Raw genomic sequence first — 25,196 nt, 5'->3', positions numbered from 1 at the left:
TGGCAGGATGAATGTGACGATACCTTGCAGTTTTTGGGGCTGAGCTGCCCGGGTTACATCATAGATTTTTTGGGGTTACTGGATGAGTAGAAAGTGTAATAAAGTGACTGGACATGTAGTTTACTAACTCAAAATTTAGTGTTCAAGTACTATTTAAAATCTGTGATGTGTGGGTGAATTTGAAATCGCCTCGTAGTTCGGGGGAGTGGTGTACGGAGAACATCATACGTATTTGACAGATTTTTGATTTTTTGTTTGGATTGACAGCGCAGTGAGAGGACACACTCTGCAGTGAGCGAACAGCTTTTACTTACAGCCAAATTTGTCTGACAGTGAACTGCTCACTTACTGACCTTTTTCAACTTCTACAGGCTAGTAAGCAGGTGGGTTTCCATCCACTGCTATTATGCAAATATTAGGAGTCGTTTTGTCAAGATAACCAGCTGGTGGAGCCGATTCTCCAGTCGCTGCCGTTAAACCACCACAGAAGAAGAGGACACGGCGAGACGAGGTCGTTAAAAGAGCCGCAGTCAGAGCTCAGACGACGGAAAACCGTGTGGAGAACGTGGTGGAAACCTGACGTTTCTGTCGGTTCCATGTGTTCATGTGAGGAAGGTTCCAGTCTTCTCACGGCTCCTCACAGACCTGATGGTTTCCTCTCTTCAAGCTTCATGGACGTCAGCGTCTAGTCACTACGTCTGTTTCCATCATATTTTGTCACAGTTTGCTTTTATCGATACACCAACTTTTTCAATTTCCTACGTTTGTCTGGTTTTTCATTCACAAATTGAAAATGTGTCTAAAAACAGGCGGATGAGTTTTAGTGAGACCCTGACATCATTATTTTGAATAAGAAGATCCATCCCTGTGTGTGATGATCTGAAGAGTTTGTCCTGTATATTCATGTTCAAAAAGACAAAGAGGAACCCAGTTTTGTGTACACGAGGTCTAGCTGAGAAATCAGGTTTCTGTAACCCCTTACACTGACCACAGAGATCAGGTTTCTTGTTCACATGAAGTTTAAGAATTCAGCTCACTGACGTGTGCGTAATCACACAGACTGTGACCCTGTGCTACCTGTGTCGTCTCAGTGCGTGTCGAAGCTGTTCGGTTTCCAGTCGTAGTTTCTTCTTCTCCTCCTCCAGTCTCTCTGCTTCTTTGTGCAGACAGTCACACACACACTGTTCCCCCTGCTGGCACACACACACACACACACACAGTTGTAATAATCACTTCTGTAGGGTTGTATCAATTTGTCTGTGGTAGCTACACCTTTACAGCCTGGACACCAGACCGATCAGCAGGCTCATGTCAATGCCAGGTTAAACCTTTAATATCTGTGGGTGTATTAGACCAGTACACATAAGTCTACAAGTCTGCCTTATGCTAGGCTTAGATTTTTATGTGATATCTGCATCGATGTGAAGCAGCTCCTGTATTTGTCAGGAATTTAATTCTCTGGATTAACTACAAACAGACAAAACTGTCTTGTTATTTTATTTATAGACTTTCTCAACTGACTTTGCAGAAATTTTATTCTATTGTAATAGTGTGTTGTTTCACAGTTGTACTTAAATGAATCTCAGGTTCTTTGGTTCTGTTGTCAGGATGTCTGACTCTGATTCAAAGCGTCAAACCAGGATACTAATGTGCATGTAAACAAACTCACAGTCGACATCATGAAAAAACACTCATGCAACAGCTTTTTCCAGCGGAGAATATTTTTCCTGCTGTTATCTGTTGCAAGTCTTTCCAGTAAATGGGGAAATCCTGATTCAGGCTGAGACACTGACCCTGGCTCTGTGTTCGGGGATGTTACAGTGCAGAGCGGTGCCTCCAGCTGGAGGACTGTAGACGACCGCTGCAGGTGAACCGCAGAGCAGCCAGGCCGGTCCAGCCAGGGGAGTGTGACTGTCAGAGAACCCAGCAGAGACACCTGCAGCTGGGTCAGGAGGAGGAGGAGGAGAAGTCCCTCCTGTGGAGCTCCCGTCAGCATCACTGCCTCCTCCGCTGTCCCTCCACTCCGCTGCTGCTGGAGAGAAATCACATCCGAGACTGAGCAGCTCAGGACGAATACACAGTCACATCGGAACATGTTCAAAAACTTGTCTGTGTGTGTGTACCTGGGTCAGAGTCGGTGTGTGTTGGGGGGATGTAGACCCAGTACCCTCCTCCTGGGGAAGGTTTGTCCTGCTGTCGCCCCCTGTCAGGAGAACTGAGGTACTGCAGCCCCAAACCAGAGTCCCGAGTCCCCTGAGAACCCAGAGTTTGAGCCTGAGAGAGACAGAGAGTTTTAGATCCCAGGATGCTCTGAATTTTGTTTTCTGTTTTAAAACAAACATTTTGTTTGTCATTGAAGTTTTTAATCATTTTAAAATTTCAAAATTGTACAACATACAAAAATACTAACTTGTATTTCACGTGGACACAATCCTCTGGTGTAATAACTGTTTGGATTTGTAATGTGAGTTATTTAATTGTAGATATTTTGAAGATATGAATGAATAAATAAACACCGACAAACAACTATGTAAACACAAAAGGCCGCCAATCAGAACCAGAATCGGAGCCCCAACACCTGATGTTCCCTTACATCGTGTTCATTTCCAACGCAAACCTTTTCTAAAATGTTGCACCGTTAACGTACGTAAGAAAATGATCTGACCACGACCTTTGGCTTCTCTCGTTTTGGACGTCACTGAAACAAGAAACTGACATGACTGTGGCTGTTATTTTTTCAAAAAAAGCTGTGTCATGAGTTTAAGCCGTTCTGTACAGTTTGGTCTATGTGGGCTCTTCCAGTAACGTAAAATGAGTTTGTCTCCAATAAAGCCTGCTGCTGCAGTCCAAACTCTGCTTCAGTAAACACTGGTGGCATGAGGAATTTATCCCCAAACACAGCGGTTCTCCACCTAAAAAGTGGGGGCCCCGACAAGGTATTGCACCATGACAAACAGAACAGAAAAGCATAAAAAACATACTTCTCCTACACAAAAGTATGTGTATTTTTGTGTATCTTATGTTGTCCCGTAAATTATTGGAATATTTTATTTCTATAAGACTAAAAATTATTAAAATACAACAATGAAAAAATAAAATCACTCTTTCTTCAAGGGAATTTAAAGGGATCACAAGCCAAAAGGCCGAGAACTACTGCCCTTAAAGACGTGTGTGTGAGGATTCTGGGAGGATGTTTTATTAACCCTTTTGAAAAAAACACTGAACTGAAGAAACGTTGTGTGAAATAACTTAAACTTCAGCCGAATTTTCAGAAACCATTGAATGAAGTCTTGTTAGTAGTTTCTGGCTAATGTTTACAGTTCTCAGACATTTACATCTCTTGACAACTCTCTGCTCCACGAACATGAAACCAAATATCGTCGATGAGTTAGCTGGTAATCAAACATTGGAGAAAGTAAGTCAATGATCAATATCAGTCAGATCGCTTGTGTGCGTGAAATAAAAAGTAGTTAAGTCTCACACTGTGTCCAGGAGGTACGTAGCACCACTGCCCTCCATTTCTGGTCCCGGTCCCGCTCCTGGACCTAGTCTTGGTCCTGATCCGGTCCAGCCGCTGTCTCAGTCTTTGTGTGTGTCTCTGAGCTTCTGCCAGCTCTGCCCTCAGCTCCTGCACTGTGTGTGTGTGTTCGTCCTGCACGATGTGTGTGCGTTCAGCCTGGTGAGAGCTGCCGTCAAGTTGGTCCACAGTTTTCTGACAAACACACACAAGAGTTACCACTGCGCATTTAACTTTCTGGAGAAGTATAGTTTTTACAGTGTTGTTGTGTCATGACAATCAGAAGCGTTTTCTCAATATGAAGAGAAAATGTTATTATAAAGAAAACGTTTGAGGACCAGTCTGAGGACGTGTTATCTGGTCCTTTCTTCTTCAGGGGGCTGTCTGAGGTTTTAGCGTTAAGGGTAGAGCTAGGGCCACACAGCCGTGGTGCATTAAAACACACACTGTTTTCTAAGTAAGGCTGCAAACCATCGGTGTCCTGATGCAAGGAGTTAACAGGAGTCCGGCCATAGACACTTCCCACACAGGACTTAATTTACAGATCGGTGTCAGATTTCCAGTTGTTATCCACCGCCACATTAGACAGATGTGTTGTACATAGTCAAGCTGATTGTACTTTAATACAGAACCGTGTTTACAGTCGTTTTTTTTCATTCGTCTTGTGATGCAGAGGGTGAGCGGGAAGGTCCCGGTTTCGTTCCTCGGCGAGACTGTTCCCAACAATCGCTATATCCGCGCGTCAGTCACTGATAGAGAGCGGCGATCGGGGCTAGCGGAGGGTTTACGGCGGCTAATGTGCAGGATCTGTAGCTACTCTGAAAACACAAAACTAAGACTCCCGCTTTAGTTGTGAACGTTCAGGTTAGTGTGAGGAGGGCGGGAGCGAGGGTCCTCACAAGGCGATGTTAAATGCGTGTGTGGTACCTGTGCATGCAGCTGCTCCGCCGTGTGGTTCAGAGCTCTCAGCTGTTCGATGGCGGATTTCAGCTGTTCTGCCGTCAGCTGATCAGAGTCACACATGAACCTGCTGAGCTGCCGTAGTTTCCTGTTCAGACGCTGGTGACAGTCGCTCTGCCAATGTAGCTGGACCACGACACAGGACGCCGTTATTATATAATCACATATACTTTCCATTACTGCTAAACAGCTCCTGTGTTACCGCAGAATGATTCGCATCCACGGAATCCAGAGATTCAAGATTACTGTGCTCTTGAAGGTGAAGAGAATAAGACACTGAAAATAAACGTACTTTCTTTCTCTGTCGTCCTTTTTTCCAATCATTCCCACCCTGTTGAAAACCTTGCAGGGTCCAAACTGGTCAATGTTTTAAACCATTAATATGCTCGGCAAAATAACTTTTGCTTTTAATACACCTTTTGTCCTGGCTCTGACAAACACTCCCTGATTAATTTTTTAAATAAACACTTTTGCTTATGAACTATTTAAGTTTAAAATCACTGATTTTATCAAATTACAAAGCAGCTTTACAAAACAAGAGCCCTGAAAAGATTTTAAGAAGAAGGGAAGTGTATTCCAAAATAAAAGTCCCCCCATCCTTACATGACGCCCACTAAAATCAGGCCATTTATCATCTAACTTTTTAACCATAGATGTAAGGTTTTTTTTTAATTTCTTAAAACTGAGGACTCTGACCTGTTGCAGTAGTGTGTCTCTCTGCTGCTGGATGTCCTGAAGCTGCAGACGACTTTGCTCCAACTCTGACTCCTGCAGGAGAAGAAAATCATATTAATCAGAATCAAAAATGAAAACAGGACCAGGTCCAAACCCAGTACGTGGCTGGACCGTCCTTTATCTGTTCCCTTCTCTCCTGCTCTATCTGCTCATATATACAGTGATTTAATGCAGCTGAATTCCCAATAAAGCTGTTCTCATTTACACGTTTATTTCTGTTGTCAGCCGACGGAACAAGTGTGAAATAGTGACTGAAACGTGGCCCATTAATACCACGTTAACCAGCAGCCACTTCAAGCTGCTGCTCTGCTGCTAAGATCCTTATTTTATAACCGTGACGTCGTCTGACAGAGTCACCAGACACATGAGTTAAACACGACGGCTGAGCTGAGATTTCAGGTGCATTTACCAGTAAAATGGTCAGTCAGAGAGAAAGTTAGAAGCTCATTCACGTCTGTGTCAGCTGACGTGAGGTCAGTTGAATGCGACCCATAGAGAGGTGTGTCTGAGGAGGGAAAGCCAGACCTCGTGCTCGTGGGTCAACACTGGCGACTCTCTTCTACAGGAAGTGGCTGAGGTTTGTCCAGAAAGTCGCTGGATTTGTCACGAAAGGGTCTGAAAAGTCGGTAAATCCAGCGACAAAGGCTCTAAGTTGGCCACATTGCCTGTAAACGCCCCTGATGACGCAATAGAAACTGTTTGCACAAATTCATTTTGAGGAACAACCAATGGGAAAACTCCAACACTCAGTCAGTCAGCAATATTCAGTTTATAGGGCTGGCCCTGCTGTTTCAGTCCAGCCAGAACAACAGATGAGCAAAGATTTAATCTGATCTCACATCTGCCTTTTCACATTGTATCACACATGACAATTAGCCGAGTGTCAGACTCATCTAACACTGATTGTCTTATGTGAGTGCAAACTGACTAAAACAAAGTCTCTGACCAGCTTTTTGGCTGCTGTTTATTCTGTATCTGTGGTTAGACAACGTAACATTGGTATTCTGTGTTGAAAAAAAATAAAAATAAAAAAACTATCAGGATCAGGTTCTGTCTGGACTGTTGGGGACCCAGCTGATACTGACCAGGTTTTGTTGAATGTGTCTGCTTCTGCTCTGAGAACTCTGCATTCTGTCTCTGAGTCTCTTCAGGTCCTCTTTGAGCCTCCAGTGTAACTCTTGATCCTTCTCCACACCGTGGGCCAACTGGTCCTGGTCCTGGGTTATCTTGGCCTCTAGCTGGGCTTCTAGCTGTGCTATGTGGTCCTGGTCCTGGGCTATCTGGGTCTGCAGTCTGGCTATCTGTTCCTGGCTGTGGTTGTGGTCGTGTTGGAGCTGCTCCCTGCTGGTCCTGGTCTGCTGGAGGGTCCTGTACAGCTGCTCCACACTTCTAGACAACATGACCTCAGGACTGACAGGACTGTGGGGGGACAGGACGGTGTTAGAAGACGAACAGGCCTGGAGACTTAAGATGTTTCACTGTTACTCTGAGGGTTCATGCAGCTCCTCCACCAACCCAACCACACTGGTCATGACCGGCTTGTGGACTCAGTTATTTACAGAAAATATACATTAAACTGAAAAACAGATGACATGTGAAAAGCTGTGAAATCAACAGCATGAGTAGATGTGCAGGACGTTTTGTGAGAGGAGGAAAAAAAATAAGAAGAAAACCAAACAGCACACAGAGAGTTTCTACAAGAAGACTTAAGGGGTTGAAATGTAAAACTTTTTAAAAACATTCTCAGGCTTTTTTTTTAATAAGTGAATTGAATTTAAGGATTCTTAAGATTTTTCAAGGCTCTGGGGATAACACGTCGACAGTCGACTGCTCCTTTAACTCAGAGGGGAATTAGCTCAAATGGTAGAGCGCTCGCTTAGCATGCGAGAGGTAGCGGGATCGATGCCCGCATTCTCCAGAGGACCTTTTAACCCTTTACTCTCTCCACTGTCTGATCCTCTGCTCTTGTAATCAATGACACAAATTAAGGAAAAGTTAAAACACTGCAGTGTAAACATCCTCAATTACAAACAAAAATCCTAAATCCAAAATCATACTTCAGTAAAAGAGTACAAGTATTATCAGCTAAATATATTTAAAATGTCAATAGTAAACGTACTGATCATGCATAATGGCAACTTTCTTAATGATATAATGATATATAATTATCTATTTTTTAAATTATAACTGATACTCTAAGTTTCAACTTATTCATTCATAAAAACATCATAATCATAATCAATTAACACTGAAAACAAAGGAAATAAAGACTCATAACCTAAAACCATAGACAGAGATATCATTAAACTATATCCCCCAAGATTCATAATGTATATACAGATTATGGAGCTCCTCGATCTTTCAGTAGTGGAAGTCATGGTACAGGGGAATTAGCTCAAATGGTAGAGCGCTCGCTTAGCATGCGAGAGGTAGCGGGATCGATGCCCGCATTCTCCAGAGCAGCTTTTGACCCACTGTCTGGTGCGAGAGCAGAGGAACTCAGTTAAACAGTCTATGTTCAAAGTGGAGAACTGAGACTGAAAGATGTTGGGTAATAAAGGTCCGTGACTTCGTCAGCAGTGGAAACTCATTCACATCTCACTGAGACGGCTGGGCTACTGTCCAGAAACACCAGCTTAATGTAATGTGTCTTCTAACTGAAATGTGGACAAGTGTCCGAAAAGCGATAAGAGTTCTATACTGTAACTGTGTAGTGTTTGGATGTGAATAACATAATTCAGACTCAGTCCATCAGATCACAAGCCTCAGTTTATCCTCATACTGCTCTGAATCAGTGTTAACATTAGTGTTGGGTAAGGGAGAGCTTCACAGCTTTTCAAGTCTGTCTTCAAACACATTACATGTCCATATGCAATGATTCCTCCCATGAAGCAAAGCAGGGTAACAAAAGGGGGGATTTGTAGTAAAAAGACTGTAACTTTGGAAGAACTCTGACTCTTGAAGACTCATATCATCTTCAGATTAACAATTAAATACATTTTTACACAGAATGAGGACTATGGATTTTTTCCCTCGAAGGGATCACTTTATAGCCGGCATGAAAACTCTTTCTATGTGCGATGACTAATGTTTTCAGATAGACTTTTTGCAGTTTTCAGTAGTGGAAACAGTAAGAGAACAAGTATTATCAGCTAAATATATTTAAAGTGTAATCTGGTGTAGAGCAGTGATATTCAACCCTACAGAACCAGAACCATAAGGCAAGGCCATATTCACAGACATTCGCAGCATCTAAACAACACAAAGGGGCTGCGTTGGTGGGTGTGTTGTTTCATGTACCCCTGAGACACTGAAATATCATACGGGAAGTAGAGTCGCAGGAACAGATTTACAGTGCATTCAGAACACTTCACTTTTGTCTAATGGGTACATTTAAACAACTTGCCCCTTGTGTTGATTCAGTCCTTAGTAACCAGAGACAGTCTGCTAATTCTGTACCTGTATGTGTGAACCAGTATGAAGTAGTTTAACCTTCTAAGAAAGGGTCAAAAGTTCCTCTGGAGAATGTGGGCGTCGATCCCGCTACCTCTCGCATGCTAAGCGAGCGCTCTACCATTTGAGCTAATTCCCCCGTATCAGCTACCCGTAGTGTCGTTCATCATGATTTGTTTGGGTGACCGGCCGAATGGTGCGACGCTTTAAATGTTGCTGCCGTGGGAAATATTGTGGGACGTCATTATCTCCTTTCCTTTTATTAAGGAGACTCCAGTGTATCCTATGCTAAAAGAGATCAGATAAGGAACATTGAAGCTCCTTGGCTTAGCATTTAGAGATTTCGACCAGCTCTTATGATGGCTCCCACTTAGATACTTCCAAGTCATTTCACTCAGTTAGGAACCTTCCTAAGCAAAAAGTGAGTATTTGACTGCTGCCAGTATTTCTGATAGTGAAAGTGATCTTCTTTTGGATAATGGACTGAGTTAGCTGAATCCAATATAGCTGGAATTAAGTCTACTTTAGTTGACAAAGATGGGATTCAAACCCACACGTGCAGAGCACAACAGATTAGCAGTCTAGCGCCTTAATCACTTGGCCACCTCCTCCTCTTTTTAAGAGCTTGGAAAATCTGGAAAAGTTTTGAGTTCAGTTTCGTCCATGTTTCTGTCTACTGCTTGGTGAGGTTATCGTTTATATTTGGGGGCAAAAGTTTGTTTTCTGCTCAGCACTGTAAATACTTTCCTGTACATAGCATGGGAATGTCTAAGACGTACGATAACTCCTTTTGATAATAAAAGAGAGAAAATAACCCCCAAAAAAACAAAAGACTGACTGCAGGGTAGAATGTCACTGCTCTACACAGAGGGAAAAGGGTTAAAAGTTCCTCTGGAGAATGCGGGCATCGATCCCGCTACCTCTCGCATGCTAAGCGAGCGCTCTACCATTTGAGCTAATTCCCCTCTGAGTTAAAGGAGCAGTCGACTGAAATTCGATCTATTAGGTATAAAACACACTGCAGGCTTTAGATGTATGTATGTCTGTATTTCCCCAGTGCACTTGATGATGACACAACACAAACCCAACCAACGGACGAGGTGGCCGAGTGGTTAAGGCGATGGACTGCTAATCCATTGTGCTCTGCACGCGTGGGTTCGAATCCCATCCTCGTCGGATATCGTGATTTTTGACCATGCCATGTGTGAAGGTTTGAAGACATAGATGTACTGGGAAAGCTGAACTGGAAATTCCTCAAGAACAACAAATTCTGTAATGATACGGCATACGAGGAGCTGGAAGACACCCAACATGTGTTAGACGAGAGAGTTACTGGTTGTACGGGACATCATTGGAATAGGGTATGACTGCTTCTGATGGCGACGGCGGTTTGTCTCATCTCCGGCTCACACAAACGTGACATCAGCAGCTGGTTTGAGAGCTCAGTTCATAAAGAAGTGAAACAAAGTCTGTCAGTGCAGATCTTTATGTTGAATTTAAACAGGTGACAAAGAGGCTACTTGTAACTGCAGGGTGAACAACAACACAAAACTGAAAGATATAAGGCAGTGGTAGGAATATAGCAGCTTTGGGGCAAAATCTGGCCCCCAAGCTAAAATAATTGGCCCCCTGACATAAGATGAAGTTTTCAGTTTCTCGTTTACATTAAAAACTTTTACATGATTTCTCACAATTGTAGAGAAGTGTAGATAGAATGGTAAGTACCTAAAGGGCTCATGTAAATCCCAAAAAATATGACCTTTAAACATCTAATACTGCCTTCTCTCTAGCCTTGTAGTGAAACACAGAAAATACATCTGCATATGAATCATTTTTAGCCAAAGAAATATTGAGGTACGCTGCTGTAAGTCTGTCAGCCCTCGACTACTGATGGTAAAAATACCATCTGCTCTCAGATACAATCCCAAAACAATCCAATTTATGTATTTGTTTTATCCTTTAACGAATTGAAAGAAATAAATGAGGTGGAAAAAGAAACCTATACTGACAACAAACATTGGCCCTGTGAAGGAACCGTGCCTAAAAAACGCTGGCCCATGGTTGAACCTGTGTGCTGACCCCTGATATAAAGGCCTGGACAGGAATCAGAGACTCTGTATCCTTTGTAATGACAACCGTCGGCTGGACGACTTGTTTGAATGTAAAAATAATAAACGAGATGAAAAAGTACTTGTTGAACCACTATTTCAACTGTTCATCTATGTTTAGATTAATTTTCTTATTAGAGTTGGCTCTGCCAAATGTTATATGTGAAATAGGTGAGACATGAAGATGATTAAGAGTTCTTTAACTCTGTTGAAGTAATGTTTTGTCATTATTGTGTACTTTATGTAGTTTGTAGTTCATAGTGTAGTCCAGCTCACTGTGGACCTGAGTCTTTATATCCTTCCAGTGGAGCACTACGCCCCGTTTCCTCCCAGGTAGTAAGACTTATTTTTTATAACTCAGTCTGAACAAACTCTTTTTCCAAAATGAATCAATTCTTCATCCGTCCTGTATCTGCTGAATTTAAAGGGTCAGGTTGCCCAAATTTAAAAAACAGAACTCTCCAAACCTGGACACATGAAACCAAAACATCTGACTAAACAGATACCACTAGAGAGAGGAGAGAGAATATGTGTTATATTTAATTAATATATAATATTTGGCTGGATTGACCCTTTAAAATGAAAAAGGTGCTCGCAGTCTGACTGCAGCTCTAGTGGATTTACACACGTTACACAGACATAATAATGGTGTGTTATTTTAAATAGTGTTAGTAGTAGAGTACTGTAGTAGTACTGTAGTGCTGGTACCTGTACTTGTCCTCATCCAGCTCCCCCGGTCCCCTCTGAACCTCCTGACTATCCAACAGGAACACTGTAAACTGATCTAGCTGAATTCTGGTCTGGTCTAGGTGAGCCCTGGTTTCTTTATACTGGGTCCTGGTCTGATGTAACTGGGCACTGGTCTGGTCCAGTTGGGCCTGAAGTCTCTGGGCGATCTGCTGGAGAGTTAATTTCTCATCCTGCAGACACACACACACACACACAAACCAGAACTATGACAAGACTGTTTGGATGGTTGTTTATAGAGAATACAAAGAGTCAAACTTGACATGAAGAGCCTCTGTCAGGTTTGGATTGATTCAGGTCTGGTTTTATCAGTGAGGCTCATTCACAGCAGCAGCAAACCTGTTCTTTGTACTGGATGTATTTTTAGACTTGGACCAGTTTCCACTGTAGTGTTCATGTGTGTGTGCCACAGATGTGTTTACATGCCATGCCATAAAAACCAAACTGAAATGGAAAATAATGTAAGAGAGAGAAGGACAAAGACAGAGAATTGTATCATCAAGACATTTAGCTAAATAAGTCGGTCCTTGTCGATCTAGGGTCAAAAATTGAGGTCTCTGATGTCCTGGGGAAGCTTCAGGTGTTCAGGTGTGCGTACTGACCTGCAGTGTGTCGATGGTCGACTGTAACTGAGACTCTCTGATCTCTCTGGTGTGTTTTTCTTTGTCTACAGCTGCCTGCAGACCATCACACTCCAACTACAAACAAGCACACACACACACACACACACATAAAATATATATGCATTAAAACAACAACAGAGGTGTTTCGCTGCCGTGCATCACGCCATCACCTTCAGGAAGTGTCTGTCACTGTGTCTGTTTTGATACAACCACAAAGAGTTGCCAAAATCAGACATATGACCACACCTATGATCAGAGCTGTTTGAACTGATGTGGTTTGTTGTACTTGGGATCACACCCAGCTGTGATGTACAGGGTGTGGAAAGAGCACGTAGCCGCCACTAGACGGCAGCACAAGGAGTGTGTGACTCTGTGCTGTTACTCTTAAGACGAGGTAAAGAACTTCAACAGGTGAACGGCTGTTAAAAATAAACAGTGTTCATTCTATAGAATTGTAACAGACAATGTTTAACTTGAAGCGTTACCTGTCCCAGTGTGACCTGTCGCGCTAGCTCCTCACTCAGCTGCTGGAGCTCCGCCTCCAGCTCCACCTGCTGTTTGCTGCTCTCCACCTGTCTGTCTCTAAGAGTCTGAGCCTCCATCCGCAACACAGACAGCTCCTCCTGCTGGACAGACATGTCCTACAGACAGACAGACAGATACAGAGAGAACCAGGCTTAGACTTAGAGGCAGAGAGTCATGTGTTAACCAGGCAAACATCAAAATATAAAACATGAACACACTGACCCGTGTGTGTGTCCTGGCAGTGTCCTCCAGCTGTCTGCAGTGTCTCTGAGTGTCCTCCAGGTGGAGCTGCAGACTCTGGTTTTCAGCCTGCAGACTGTGCACCTGCTGCTGAGTTCGACGAGCCTGAAACACAACAACAGGACCCATCAAACACATGACACACACACATACACACTGTGTTTACATTCATTTGTTTTCAAGGACAGACACTCACTGAACCACAATTTGTCACAAACTTCTGCCCATTCACTCAAAGACATGACAGCTCAGTGTCAGCAGCTGTATTCAGGTTGGTGACCTGCCGTTCCTGAGAATCACAGCTGTGTCTGAATCTATCTATCCATCCCTCCATCCATCTTAAGTAGTAAATAACTGCTATAAAATACAAAGCAAGTAAAGTTTGAGTTTTGTGTTAAGTGTCATTTTGATACTGTCTTATTCATGCTCTCTCCCTTATTTTCTACCTCGGTTTAAAACTTCTTTGTTTGCATCCGGATGAAATGTAAAGACGGCAATTATCACACAGGAAATGGACTGTTGATGGATCGTTTTCGATGTATAACTGTCTAAAGGGGGCAATAATCTGTTTTGGTTTCTGATTTATTTGTGTTGTGTGTTTGTGCATGTAAATTAAATTGCTGACACAAAGCAGAGGACAAGAAAAAGACATGAAACTTGAGGTCAAACACTGCTGTGGAAGTAAAGAGGTAAGTGTGGTGACAGATAACAGACGATCAGCGTCTCTACCTGCTCTCGAAGTCCACTAAGATACTCCTGAAGCCCAGAGATGATTCCCTCCAAATCCCTCTGAAGAACTTCATTCGCCAAAATCTGACCTGCCGGAGGAGCAGAGAGGAGGAGGAAGAGGAAAGGAGAGGAGTGCAGGAGGAAGAGGAAAGGAGAGGAAACACGGGGGGGGCAGAAGTCAGAGACAAAAAAGAAACCATCCCATCCTGATGGATCTGGTCCTGGTTTAATAAAACCTGACGGTTCTCCGTCTGCAGTGACTGTGGTTCTAAGGATGTTCTTCTGTCACTTGCTCCACAGCCGGTCTGTGGTCATGGTTCAAACTCCACATCACTACATTACTTTACATCAACGTGTGGATTTGTGTCGGGCAGCCATCGCATCGCTCTGCTGCCGTGTGTGACTCGGCTGATCGGACCCATCCCTCTCAGACTGAAGACGTTAGAATCATCAATCGATGATCAATACGCTCGAAACAGGAAGACGGTTTTCATGATCGATCTGCCCGATATTCAGACTGTCAGGGCTCAGGCATCCGATGTTACTTTAAGAATCGACAGTTTTAGCATCGCCCCATGATGATGAATCAGTAATACCTATATCGTAGACAACAGGCTACAGTCTGTCAGAACCATGTTCTGTAATCTGAACGTTCTCGTTATTCCGTGAACAGAACGAACCTTCGTAGAAAATAATCGGACTGATGACATCCAAATCTCTCCAGTTCCACCAAAAATTAAACCTTTCTATAAAACATCCGAACCGATCAGCTCTTAGATCAGGTGACAGCAGGGTGTTTCCCATCATGCCCTGCAGCACCTGGCTCTAAAACCTGCCGCCTTGATCTGGTGAGACGGAAATCTGAACGCCGGAGATCGATTCTGATCAGACCTGAACCACATTCGACAGCCAATCAAAGGGCTCCAGTCTGACAGAGGCTCCATGATTGGCTGGCAGTCTCCTCACCATCGGTCAGCTGTTGCTCCAGCTCTTTGATCTCCTGCGTCTCCATGGCGATGCGTGACAGCATGTCGTCGAGGCGACCCTCCAGCTCACTCTGCCTCCTGCTCATCCTGTCCAACATCTGTCGGCTACTGGACAACAGAGCGGACAAATGGGCCTGAGAGGGAGACGACAGCGAATCAGAACGGGCACAGCAAAAACCGCTTTCCTATTCGTTACTTGTCATTTTAACATCCAAATAATGGTTCGATTTTGCACACGTTCCGTTAGTCCTCCTCAGACGGCAAATGTCTAACATACAGTGTGTGTTACAGGCTGTTTACCAGACAGCCAAGCTCTAATGAGGAGACGCTATCCAGTTGCATTGTGGGAATGCACTCGTTCCATGCTGATGAATAAATAAGACACGGAGGTACAGTGTACATTCAGTCAATCTTCCCAGCTTCCATACTTTCTACAAAACATGGAAACAGTTGCCAGTCGTCTGTGAATCTCTTTGTAGATTCCTGTGCAGAAGAGCGGATCTTCTCAAATTGTGCATGATAATGTCTCTAATCCAGCGTCCATATGTTGGAGATAAAGAGTCTCTCCATTTAGATAAAACGAGCCTTATGGTAAGAAGTGAACAAAAAGCTACCACATCAGCTCGACATCTGTTCATATTAACCCCTCGAGGGGGAACTCCAAATATTGCAATGTACAATGATGGGGTAGTTAATTTTCAGAAATGTTTGGATGCAATGTTTCAGGTTAAACTGTGCATCAGTAGATAAAATAGTTAACAACAAGTAACAAGTACAAACTGCTACTCACCAGGGCAGAACCCTCTTTTGAAGTTTCTTAATCTTACCAACACAATCTTTTTTACTCCTTTTAATGTTTTTTTTTATTTTTTATTTTATAATTTCTGCAAAATTGTTAGTACATGAATTCTCAAAAACTCAAGTACTTGACTTAAGCAAAGGATCTGAACACCAAACTCTGTAAGGGTCAAAAGCTGCTCTGGAGAATGCGGGCATCGATCCCGCTACCTCTCGCATGCTAAGCGAGCGCTCTACCATTTGAGCTAATTCCCCTTTGCTGTGAGACCCTCTGACCCTCCACAGCACGGTCGACTCCTACTCCCCCTCCCCCTCACTCAGCCTGAGACTCTAAGACGGGGACTGTGTGGCAGAAAGGTTAGGAAAACAACTTTCTGTTGCCTCTAACTTTCTCTGTGATCGATCACAGAGAAAGTTAGAGGCAACAGAAACGTCAATATATTGAATCTCACAGCAGAGCTGTCGTCATTAACCTGAGTTTATGTTTATTTTGTCATAAAATCCAGATGTTATCAGCCGGCTGTCTCACTCTTTACCAGTGGCTGCTACGATGCAGTTTTGTTGTTTAAATGAAAAGAGATTTACCTGTTCTCATGTTGTTGTGGTGTCTGACTGTGGACACAGCTCTCCACTGTTCTATACTTTGTGCATGCAGCCTGTTGCAGTTGCTCCTGTTAATTTTAGTTACACCTGCTCACACCCTGGTGGTAGAAGCTCCACCTCTTGGGAACTGTACTCTTTCGATGTTATTCAAATGTGTCTTTTCATTGTCTTGTGTTTCTTGTCTTACTGTTTTTTTTTGTCTTTTGTAAACTGCCTTGTTGCTTGGTGCTGTACAAATAATCTTGCCTTGCCTTCCATACTGACATCTCTGAGTACTTCAGTCTACTTCATGTTTTGACTTTTTAAATGCCAACACACTACAAACATAAAAACCTTCTTAGAATCACTGTAATTTAGACACAGACAGTATTTGTTGTACTCACAGCAGTCAGGAGAGTCTAACAGTCAGTTTCAGATTCTCCGTCCTCGACCCCAGAGACCACCAGGGGCTGCTGGGTAACATCGTGCGTGTCTTCCCTCCTCCTCTCTTCTACCAGTTCAGAGTAAAAATACAACATCTCACCTCCTCCTCTCTGCTCTAACAAACATTCACTTCTTTATCTCTCTGTCCTAAACATGTTTCCAATTTGTTTTCCCTCAGCTGCCTTTTCTCTCCGGTACAAACTTCTCTTCCTCTCCTGCCCTCTCCCTGTCTTTGAATCAACACAGGAAATCTTTCTCCCAGCCAACAGGAGTGTCCACTGCAGAGTGACGGGCCGTCCTCTATCCAATTGGAGTGAAGTAAAGCTGTGAAAGCCCCGCCATACAGAAAGAGGGGAGGGGGTGTCCTGGGGGGAGGGGGTCAGCGCTTCTTAAAGAGATGACAACCTGTTTCTGCTCATATTCTGAACATGGACACACAGATTTACCACAGAGGTATTTGAGGTATTACACATTTTACTTCTTTCTGAAGCTTTGCCACAACATTTCACTCCAAAATTCAGGGTTTTATTCCTGTAAAGCTGGAGAAGCAACTCTGGGGAGACTGACTGCCAGCAGAACAATTTGACCCCTGAAAGGGTTTAAGGACAAAACTTGCTTGCTGCTGCTTCGTGCACATTTCTGAGCTGCATACTGTTCCTTGTACTGTGAAGAACATGAAGGGGGAGGAGCGAAAATCAGAACAATGAGTGACTAACGCAGGGGAATTAGCTCAAATGGTAGAGCGCTCGCTTAGCATGCGAGAGGTAGCGGGATCGATGCCCGCATTCTCCAGAGGAGCTTTTAACCCTTTACTCTCTCCACTGTCTCTGTCATCTCTGCTCTTGTAATCAATGACACAAATTAAGGAAAAGTTAAAACACTGCAGTGTAAAATATCCTCAATTACAAACAAAAATCCTAAATCCAAAATCATACTTCAGTAAAAGAGTACAAGTATTAAGTAGTATTATAATATATTTAAAATGTCAATAGTAAACGTACTGATCATGCATAATGGCAACTTTCTTAATGATATAATGATATATAATTATCTATTTTTTAAATTATGACTGATACTTTAAGTTTCAACTTATTCATTCATAAAAACATCATAATCATAATCAATTAACACTGAAAACAAAGGAAATAAAGACTCATAACCTAAAACCATAGACAGAGATAACATTAAACTATATCCCCCAAGATTCATAATGTATATACAGATTATGGAGCTCCTTGATCTTTCAGTAGTGGAAGTCATGGTACAGGGGAATTAGCTCAAATGGTAGAGCGCTCGCTTAGCATGCGAGAGGTAGCGGGATCGATGCCCGCATTCTCCAGAGGAGCTTTTGACCCTTTACTCTCTGGTGTAGAGCAGTGACATTCTACCCTGCAGTCTGTGCTTAGGGGAGAGAACCAGAACCAAAAACCAAGGCCACAGTCACACATTCGGTGGGGGTGTGTTGTTTAATGTACCCTTGAGACAAAAGTGAAGGGGTGCAAATGAACTGTAAATCTGTACCTGCCTGTTCCTGATTTAAAGCACTTCACTGAAAATCCACTAAAAACACAGACTCCAGGGTTGAATATCACTGCTCAAAATGGAGGCTGTTCCAGAGCCTCTTTTTATATATGATGGTTTCAGTCTAAAAATAACGGACTAAATATGACATCAAATGTAATTTTTTTGTAGGTAAATAATTTACTCGATCGCATTCATCTAAATCACTATTAGTCGATGATTTGATAACTGATCATGACATTGATTTAATCTGTATCACTGAAACCTGGCTGCAGCAAGAAGAATATGTTTGTCTGAATGAATCAACACCAGCGACTCATATTAATTCTGACATTCCTCAAAGCACAGGCTGAGGAGGAGGGGTTTTTACAGGGGTCCCCAAAAACTCTTTCAAAATGATTGGGTGTGAACATTTTCGACGTATTACGTAACCGGGGGCGTTTACGGCGGATCCCCAATGTTCCTCTCCAGACTGCACCTCTCCTTGCGCTGAGAGGCATGAGGGAGAGGACAAAGGTGTAACACCCCGAATAAAAATCACTCTGACAAAACACTCAGTACAGAGCGAGTCTGAGAGAAATCTGCAGATAGAAAAACATAAGAGAGCAGGGGGAGTTGACATATCATTAAAATAGCTATAATTACAATTAAAATAAGTCATTTTTCAAATCAGACATCTCAAGATGTGTGTGTAAAGTTTTGTGCTTGCAAGTGCATCTATAACCTCTTCTTTTAACTCAATCAAAGCTTAACCGTGTCATGTGATTCGCTACTTCAGTGCACTTTAACAAGAAATAGTACTAAGACCACTACGGAAAATTCAATAACATGACCAGACCACCGACTATCCCTGTAACTAACTGCCCACAATTTCACCCACTGCCCAGACACAGTCCAGCCTTATGCTTAGCTCTGGCCAAGTCTTGGTACATGTGAGCAAGACAAAAGGCTGCAGACAGGGAAAGTAAAAGGGCCAGTATACTGCATCAGAACTGCATGAGGGACCATCAGATAGCTTCAGAAACCCACTTCACATGAATATCTGAGTTCAACACTATGAATGTCTATCTGGAGGGTGTCTGAAAATGCACGCCGTTATCCCCGTTTTGAAATGATATCTGTGATATCTCTCTCTATGACGCCCAGCTTTTCATTCCACCTTTGAGTGTGGACGTTCAGAATAACTATCAACATTTTAGACTTTTAATGTGGCTTGAAAGCAAGTCATACAAACGACTTCTTTTCTAGTACAGATGAAAGACGAGATCGTAACACGGAGTTATGCTTCATTGTATTTAAAAATAAACAATTCCATCCTAAGTCTGACAAAAGTGACACAAGCACAAAGTAACCTGTAGAAGTTTAAGCATGTTTCAACCACTTAATGTTTGACTGTAAAATTCAGACATGTTTGTGTTGTGTGATCTGTCCTTCTGTCTTTTACTTTGGCAACTTGCACAGCATTTGTGCCCAGACACCACAGATGGAAATGAATCTTTTAGCTGTGTCTAGTACAATAAATGTATTGTGCATCATCCCTGTTAAATAAACAATAAATAAATAAGCACAGAATTACAATATCCTGCTTAGCACAGTGCATGTAAACGCTCTTACTATGAAACGCACATGATGTGGGTCTGAAGTGCTCAACGTCAGCAGTTGTGTCTCCAGTTCTTCTGTCTCTCTCTCTGTTTTCCTGCTGTCCTCTGTCTGTCTGTCCATCTGTCTTTGTGTCTCATCAGCATTGTCTCTCAGATTCTCCAGGACGGACAGTTTACTGAGGAGACGACACAGCGCCTTCTGCTGGAAAAACACAAAGAAACACATTCATGCACAAATTAAACAAAGACACACCGAGAATAAAGAAAAAGTTAAGAAAATATAAATGACTGTGTATATATATATTTAGATTTACCTGCGTGTGTGTGTGTGTGTGTGTGTGTGTGTGTGTGTGTGTGTGTGTGTGTGTGCGTGCGTGTGTATTACATATATATTAGGGTATGTGTTTGTGTTTCAGTAATGTGTATGTATATGTGTGTGTGTGTGTGTGTGTGTGTGTGTGTCTCTTACCTGTCTGTGTGTTTTGGTTGCCTCGGCCATTGTGAGTTCTGCTTCCGGCTGCTGCTCTGTTTGATGGGTCAACGGCAGGAGTTCAGGCTCGACTACACACAAACAAACGTCACAGACATAATAAAACAACAATCAGAACATTGACCTTGACTCGGAGTCTACATCTTCATAAAATGTGACACCAAACACACCAAAGACTCTGCTGCAGATCAGCCACAGGATGAAATACCAAACCATTTTACCACTTTCGAAATTCTATGACTTCCTTTTTAACTATACACATATTAACATCTTGTATCCATTCAGCTCAGACACAAGGGGGTGATAATTCTCAAACACATGGAAACATGAATCACTTCTCTTCGTTTCTATCCCTCCACTGCAGTTCAACAGGAAAATACAAAGAGATAATTTTATACTAAAAAAGTCGGTTTCTTCAGGAAGATATCAGGTTGATGGATTAACTCAGACGGCTGAAGACTCATATTAACTTCAGACAAACACTGGAATGTATTTCTGCACAAAATGATGAATGGATTTTGTCCTCTGTCCCTGACACTAAAAGTATATTATGAGTAGTATGAACAGGAGAAATGATTGCAGAATGATGAACCTTTTTCAATGTTCATATGGGTCCTTGACTAGTATTTTAAGATAGATTTGAAAAACTGTGAATGTATAGGTGTCTGTGTGTTTAATGGTCATATAAAAAACATAGCTCTGACATAATTTGTAAAAAAAATGTGAGAAATACTAGGGAAACCGGGCTCTGATTCCACTACCTCGTGCTTGCTAAGCCAGCATGCTACAATGTGATATAATGCCAGAGCCTCCAGAGGCTTTCAAGTGTCAAAGGCTCCTGTTAAATTAACACACACATGACAACACAAACATAAATGAACCCATCTATAACACTTTTACGGTCATCTTAAGCTGATCCTCGACCAACACATGTAAATACGGGTCAACGAAAACAATGTCTAGATCTGGCACTCACAGGGGAATTGGCTCAAATGGTAGAGCGCGCACTTGCGAGAGGTAGTGAGCGGTTCCCCAAAACAAATGTTCCTGAAATTAAGCCAGTGTTTTGAAAGCTCAACAAGTGACATTTCTCTTGTTTTAAGGGTGGCGAAAAGGTCTTTTCGATTTGGTATTCATTAATGTGCCAGTAGGAAGTTATACCTTGTTCTTCACAAATTATCTCCTCTCATCAACCACAGAACAGAGGAAAATTAAGTCCTCTGGAGAACGCTCTACCATTTGAGCTAATTCCCCAGTGAGTTCTCATCAAAGTGTCCAGTTTAAATGGCTTTAATTTGACAAGCATGAAATGTAAATTGCTGTAAATCGGAAGGTTCCTTCCAAATTCCTATTTGTCTGCATAAACTTTTCTATATTTTCGAGGCTTAAGGGCCAAGCTTTGCTAGAAAGTGGACGAGGTGGCCGAGTGATTAAGGCAATAGACTGCTAATCCATTGTGCCCTGCACGCGTGGGTTCGAATCCTATCCTTGTCGGAGTGAAGTCTGTTGTGTTTATATGTCAACAAACTAACTGAGTCCATTATCCAAAAGAAGATCAGTTTCACTATCAGAAATACTGGCCGTGGTCAAATACTCACTTTTTGCTTAGGAAGGTACCTAACTGAGTGAAATGACCCGGAAGTATCTAAGTGGGAGCCATCATAAGAGCTGGTCGAAATCTCTAAATGCTAAGCCAAGGAGCTTCAATGTTCCTTATCTGATCTCTTTTAGCATAGGATACACTGGAGTCTCCTTAATAAAAGGAAAGGAGATAATGATGTCCCACAATATTTCCCACGGCAGCAAAATTTAAAGCGTCGCACCATTCGGCCGGTCACCAAAACAAACGCTCATGAACGACACTACAGGTATCTTCTACGGGGGAATTAGCTCAAATGGTAGAGGGCTATTCAGATGGGCCAATTAAGGGGGTGTTTCAACCAAAAATGTCAACTCAGTGAGACAATGAAATGAGATCTAGGAAGTCCACTTTGAGCTATGGATGAGTTTGAGGGCTTATCAGGCACCAAAACGCTGCTCTGAGGTTTATGATACCCAAAAGCAAAACTATACTGCTCTGGAAAGTTATTGTTGTGACAGTTACGTTGTCATTTCTGGTAGCGGGGCACTTTGCTTTTCACCTCACGAGGATGTGCCGTCTTGGGACAGGGGAAACATGCCGACAGGATGCCGACGGCCCCGCGGCATGAAGCATCATTTTCCCTGGGGCATTGAGTGGCTTGGCTGAGGCTGTGTTAAACGGTACACGACAAATGTTGCCCACAAGGGGAATTAGCTCAAATGGTAGAGTTTGCATGCGAGAGAGGTAGTGGGGGATCGACGCCCACATTCTCCAGAGGACCTTGGTTTCTGCATCTTGAACACGAGGAAATGTGTAAAAGCAGTAAGTCTTTCGACACCAGCCTGATGGGCCAATTAAGGGGGTATTTCAACAAAAAATGTCAACTCAGTGAGACAATGAGATCTAGAAAGTCCACTCTGAGCTATGGATGAGTTTGAGGGCTAATCAGGTGCCAAAACGCTGCTCTGAGGTTTATGATACCCAAAGGCAAAACTATACTGCTCTGGAAAGTTATTGTTGTGACAGTTACGTTGTCATTTCTGGTAGCGGGGGACTTTGCTTTTCACCTCACGAGGATGTGCCGTCTTGGGACAGGGGAAACATGCTGACAGGATGCCGACGGCCCCGCGGCATGAAGCATCATTTTCCCTGGGGCATTGAGTGGCTTGGCTGAGGCTGCGTTAAAGGGTACACGACAAATGTTGCCCACAAGGGGAATTAGCTCAAATGGTAGAGCGCTCGCTTTGCATGCGAGAGGTAGTGGGATCGACGCCCACATTCTCCAGAGGACCTTGGTTTCTGCATCTTGAACATGAGGAAATGTGTAAAAGCAGTAAGTCTTTCGACACCAGCCTGATGGGCCAATTAAGGGGGTATTTCAACAAAAAATGTCAACTCAATGAGATCTAGGAAGACCACTTTGAGCTATGGATGAGTTTGAGGGCTAATCAGGTGCCAAAACGCTGCTCTGAGGTTTATGATACCCAAAAGCAAAACTATACTGCTCTGGAAAGTTATTGTTGCGACAGTTACGTTGTCATTTCTGGTAGCGGGGCACTTTGCTTTTCACCTCACGAGGATGTGCCGTCTTGGGACAGGGGAAACATGCCGACAGGATGCCGACGGCCCCGCGGCATGAAGCATCATTTTCCCTGGGGCATTGAGTGGCTTGGCTGAGGCTGCGTCAAACGGTACACGACAAATGTTGCCCACAAGGGGAATTAGCTCAAATGGTAGAGCGCTCGCTTTGCATGCGAGAGGTAGTGGGATCGACGCCCACATTCTCCAGAGGACCTTGGTTTCTGCATCATGAACATGAGGAAATGTGTAAAAGCAGTAAGTCTTCTACGCCAGCCTGATGGGCCAATTAAGGGGGTATTTCAACAAAAAATGTCAACTCAGTGAGACAATGAGATCTAGGAAGACCACTTTGAGCTATGGATGAGTTTGAGGGCTAATCAGGTGCCAAAACGCTGCTCTGAGGTTTATGATACCCAAAGGCAAAACTATACTGCTCTGGAAAGTTATTGTTGTGACAGTTACGTTGTCATTTCTGGTAGCGGGGGACTTTGCTTTTCACCTCACGAGGATGTGCCGTCTTGGGACAGGGGAAACATGCCGACAGGATGCCGACGGCCTCGCGGCATGAAGCATCATTTTCCCTGGGGCATTGAGTGGCTTGGCTGAGGCTGCGTTAAAGGGTACACGACAAATGCTGCCCACAAGGGGAATTAGCTCAAATGGTAGAGCTCGCTTTGCATGCGAGAGGTAGTGGGATCGACGCCCACATTCTCCAGAGGACTTTGGTTTCTGCATCATGAAGATGAGGAAATGTGAAAGCAGTAAGTCTTCTACGCCAGCCTGATGGGCCAATTAAGGGGGTATTTCAACAAAAAATGTCAACTCAGTGAGACAATGAGATCTAGGAAGACCACTTTGAGCTATGGATGAGTTTGAGGGCTAATCAGGTGCCAAAACGCTGCTCTGAGGTTTATGATACCCAAAAGCAAAACTATACTGGTCTGGAAAGTTATTGTTGCGACAGTTACGTTGTCATTTCTGGTAGTGGGGCACTTTGCTTTTCACCTCACGAGGATGTGCCGTCTTGGGACAGGGGAAACATGCTGACAGGATGCCGACGGCCTCGCGGCATGAAGCATCATTTTCCCTGGGGCATTGAGTGGCTTGGCTGAGGCTGCGTTAAAGGGTACACGACAAATGCTGCCCACAAGGGGAATTAGCTCAAATGGTAGAGCTCGCTTTGCATGCGAGAGGTAGTGGGATCGACGCCCACATTCTCCAGAGGACTTTGGTTTCTGCATCTTGAACACGAGGAAATGTGTAAAAGCAGTAAGTCTTTCGACACCAGCCTGATGGGCCAATTAAGGGGGTATTTCAACAAAAAATGTCAACTCAATGAGATCTAGGAAGACCACTTTGAGCTATGGATGAGTTTGAGGGCTAATCAGGTGCCAAAACGCTGCTCTGAGGTTTATGATACCCAAAGGCAAAACTATACTGCTCTGGAAAGTTATTGTTGTGACAGTTACGTTGTCATTTCTGGTAGCGGGGGACTTTGCTTTTCACCTCACGAGGATGTGCCGTCTTGGGACAGGGGAAACATGCCGACAGGATGCCGACGGCCTCGCGGCATGAAGCATCATTTTCCCTGGGGCATTGAGTGGCTTGGCTGAGGCTGCGTTAAAGGGTACACGACAAATGCTGCCCACAAGGGGAATTAGCTCAAATGGTAGAGCTCGCTTTGCATGCGAGAGGTAGTGGGATCGACGCCCACATTCTCCAGAGGACTTTGGTTTCTGCATCATGAAGATGAGGAAATGTGTGAAAGCAGTAAGTCTTTCGACACCGGCCTGATGGGCCAATTAAGGGGGTAGTTCAACAAAAAATGTCAACTCAGTGAGACAATGAGATCTAGGAAGACCACTTTGAGCTATGGATGAGTTTGAGGGCTAATCAGGTGCCAAAACGCTGCTCTGAGGTTTATGATACCCAAAAGCAAAACTATACTGCTCTGGAAAGTTATTGTTGCGACAG

At 43.4% G+C, this 25,196-nt stretch overlaps 1 protein-coding gene and 10 non-coding genes across 22 annotated transcripts in view; 8 read left to right on the top strand and 3 right to left on the bottom strand.

The window, feature by feature from the left end:
• cntrl (centriolin) overlaps positions 1-25,196 on the bottom strand; it is a 54,652-nt gene that overhangs the window by 11,738 nt on the left and 17,718 nt on the right. For 6 of the 12 annotated variants that reach the window (XM_040155734.1, XM_040155736.1, XM_040155737.1 and 3 more), the window contains 15 exons: positions 20,039-20,130; positions 19,583-19,771; positions 14,604-14,757; positions 13,638-13,726; positions 12,891-13,013; positions 12,629-12,784; positions 12,123-12,218; positions 11,482-11,693; positions 6,298-6,631; positions 5,174-5,245; positions 4,445-4,603; positions 3,482-3,712; positions 2,124-2,274; positions 1,794-2,032; positions 1,078-1,193 (listed from right to left, as the gene is read on the bottom strand). In XM_040155734.1, coding sequence (XP_040011668.1) covers positions 1,078-1,193; positions 1,794-2,032; positions 2,124-2,274; positions 3,482-3,712; positions 4,445-4,603; positions 5,174-5,245; positions 6,298-6,631; positions 11,482-11,693; positions 12,123-12,218; positions 12,629-12,784; positions 12,891-13,013; positions 13,638-13,726; positions 14,604-14,757; positions 19,583-19,771; positions 20,039-20,130 — 2,413 coding nt within the window. The remainder of the gene's footprint in view (positions 1-1,077; positions 1,194-1,793; positions 2,033-2,123; positions 2,275-3,481; positions 3,713-4,444; positions 4,604-5,173; positions 5,246-6,297; positions 6,632-11,481; positions 11,694-12,122; positions 12,219-12,628; positions 12,785-12,890; positions 13,014-13,637; positions 13,727-14,603; positions 14,758-19,582; positions 19,772-20,038; positions 20,131-25,196) is intronic. The other 6 variants (XM_040155743.1, XM_040155746.1, XM_040155738.1 and 3 more) reach the window with 5 other exon arrangements.
• trnaa-agc lies at positions 7,058-7,130 on the top strand. The gene has a single exon. It is a non-coding gene; the product is annotated as a tRNA-Ala (tRNA).
• On the top strand, positions 7,597-7,669 carry trnaa-agc. Its single transcript has one exon. It is a non-coding gene; the product is annotated as a tRNA-Ala (tRNA).
• trnaa-agc lies at positions 9,558-9,630 on the bottom strand. The gene has a single exon. It is a non-coding gene; the product is annotated as a tRNA-Ala (tRNA).
• trnas-gcu lies at positions 9,760-9,841 on the top strand. Its single transcript has one exon. It is a non-coding gene; the product is annotated as a tRNA-Ser (tRNA).
• trnaa-agc lies at positions 15,604-15,676 on the bottom strand. Its single transcript has one exon. It is a non-coding gene; the product is annotated as a tRNA-Ala (tRNA).
• trnaa-agc lies at positions 17,167-17,239 on the top strand. The gene has a single exon. It is a non-coding gene; the product is annotated as a tRNA-Ala (tRNA).
• On the top strand, positions 17,714-17,786 carry trnaa-agc. The gene has a single exon. It is a non-coding gene; the product is annotated as a tRNA-Ala (tRNA).
• Positions 21,472-21,553, top strand: trnas-gcu. The gene has a single exon. It is a non-coding gene; the product is annotated as a tRNA-Ser (tRNA).
• On the top strand, positions 22,854-22,926 carry trnaa-ugc. The gene has a single exon. It is a non-coding gene; the product is annotated as a tRNA-Ala (tRNA).
• trnaa-ugc lies at positions 23,357-23,429 on the top strand. Its single transcript has one exon. It is a non-coding gene; the product is annotated as a tRNA-Ala (tRNA).

Source organism: Xiphias gladius, chromosome 19 (genome assembly GCF_016859285.1).
Source record: "Xiphias gladius isolate SHS-SW01 ecotype Sanya breed wild chromosome 19, ASM1685928v1, whole genome shotgun sequence".
Classification (NCBI taxonomy): Eukaryota; Metazoa; Chordata; class Actinopteri; order Istiophoriformes; family Xiphiidae; genus Xiphias; species Xiphias gladius.
Note: the sequence above shows the minus strand (reverse complement) of the source record. Positions and strands in the feature narration are given on the sequence as shown.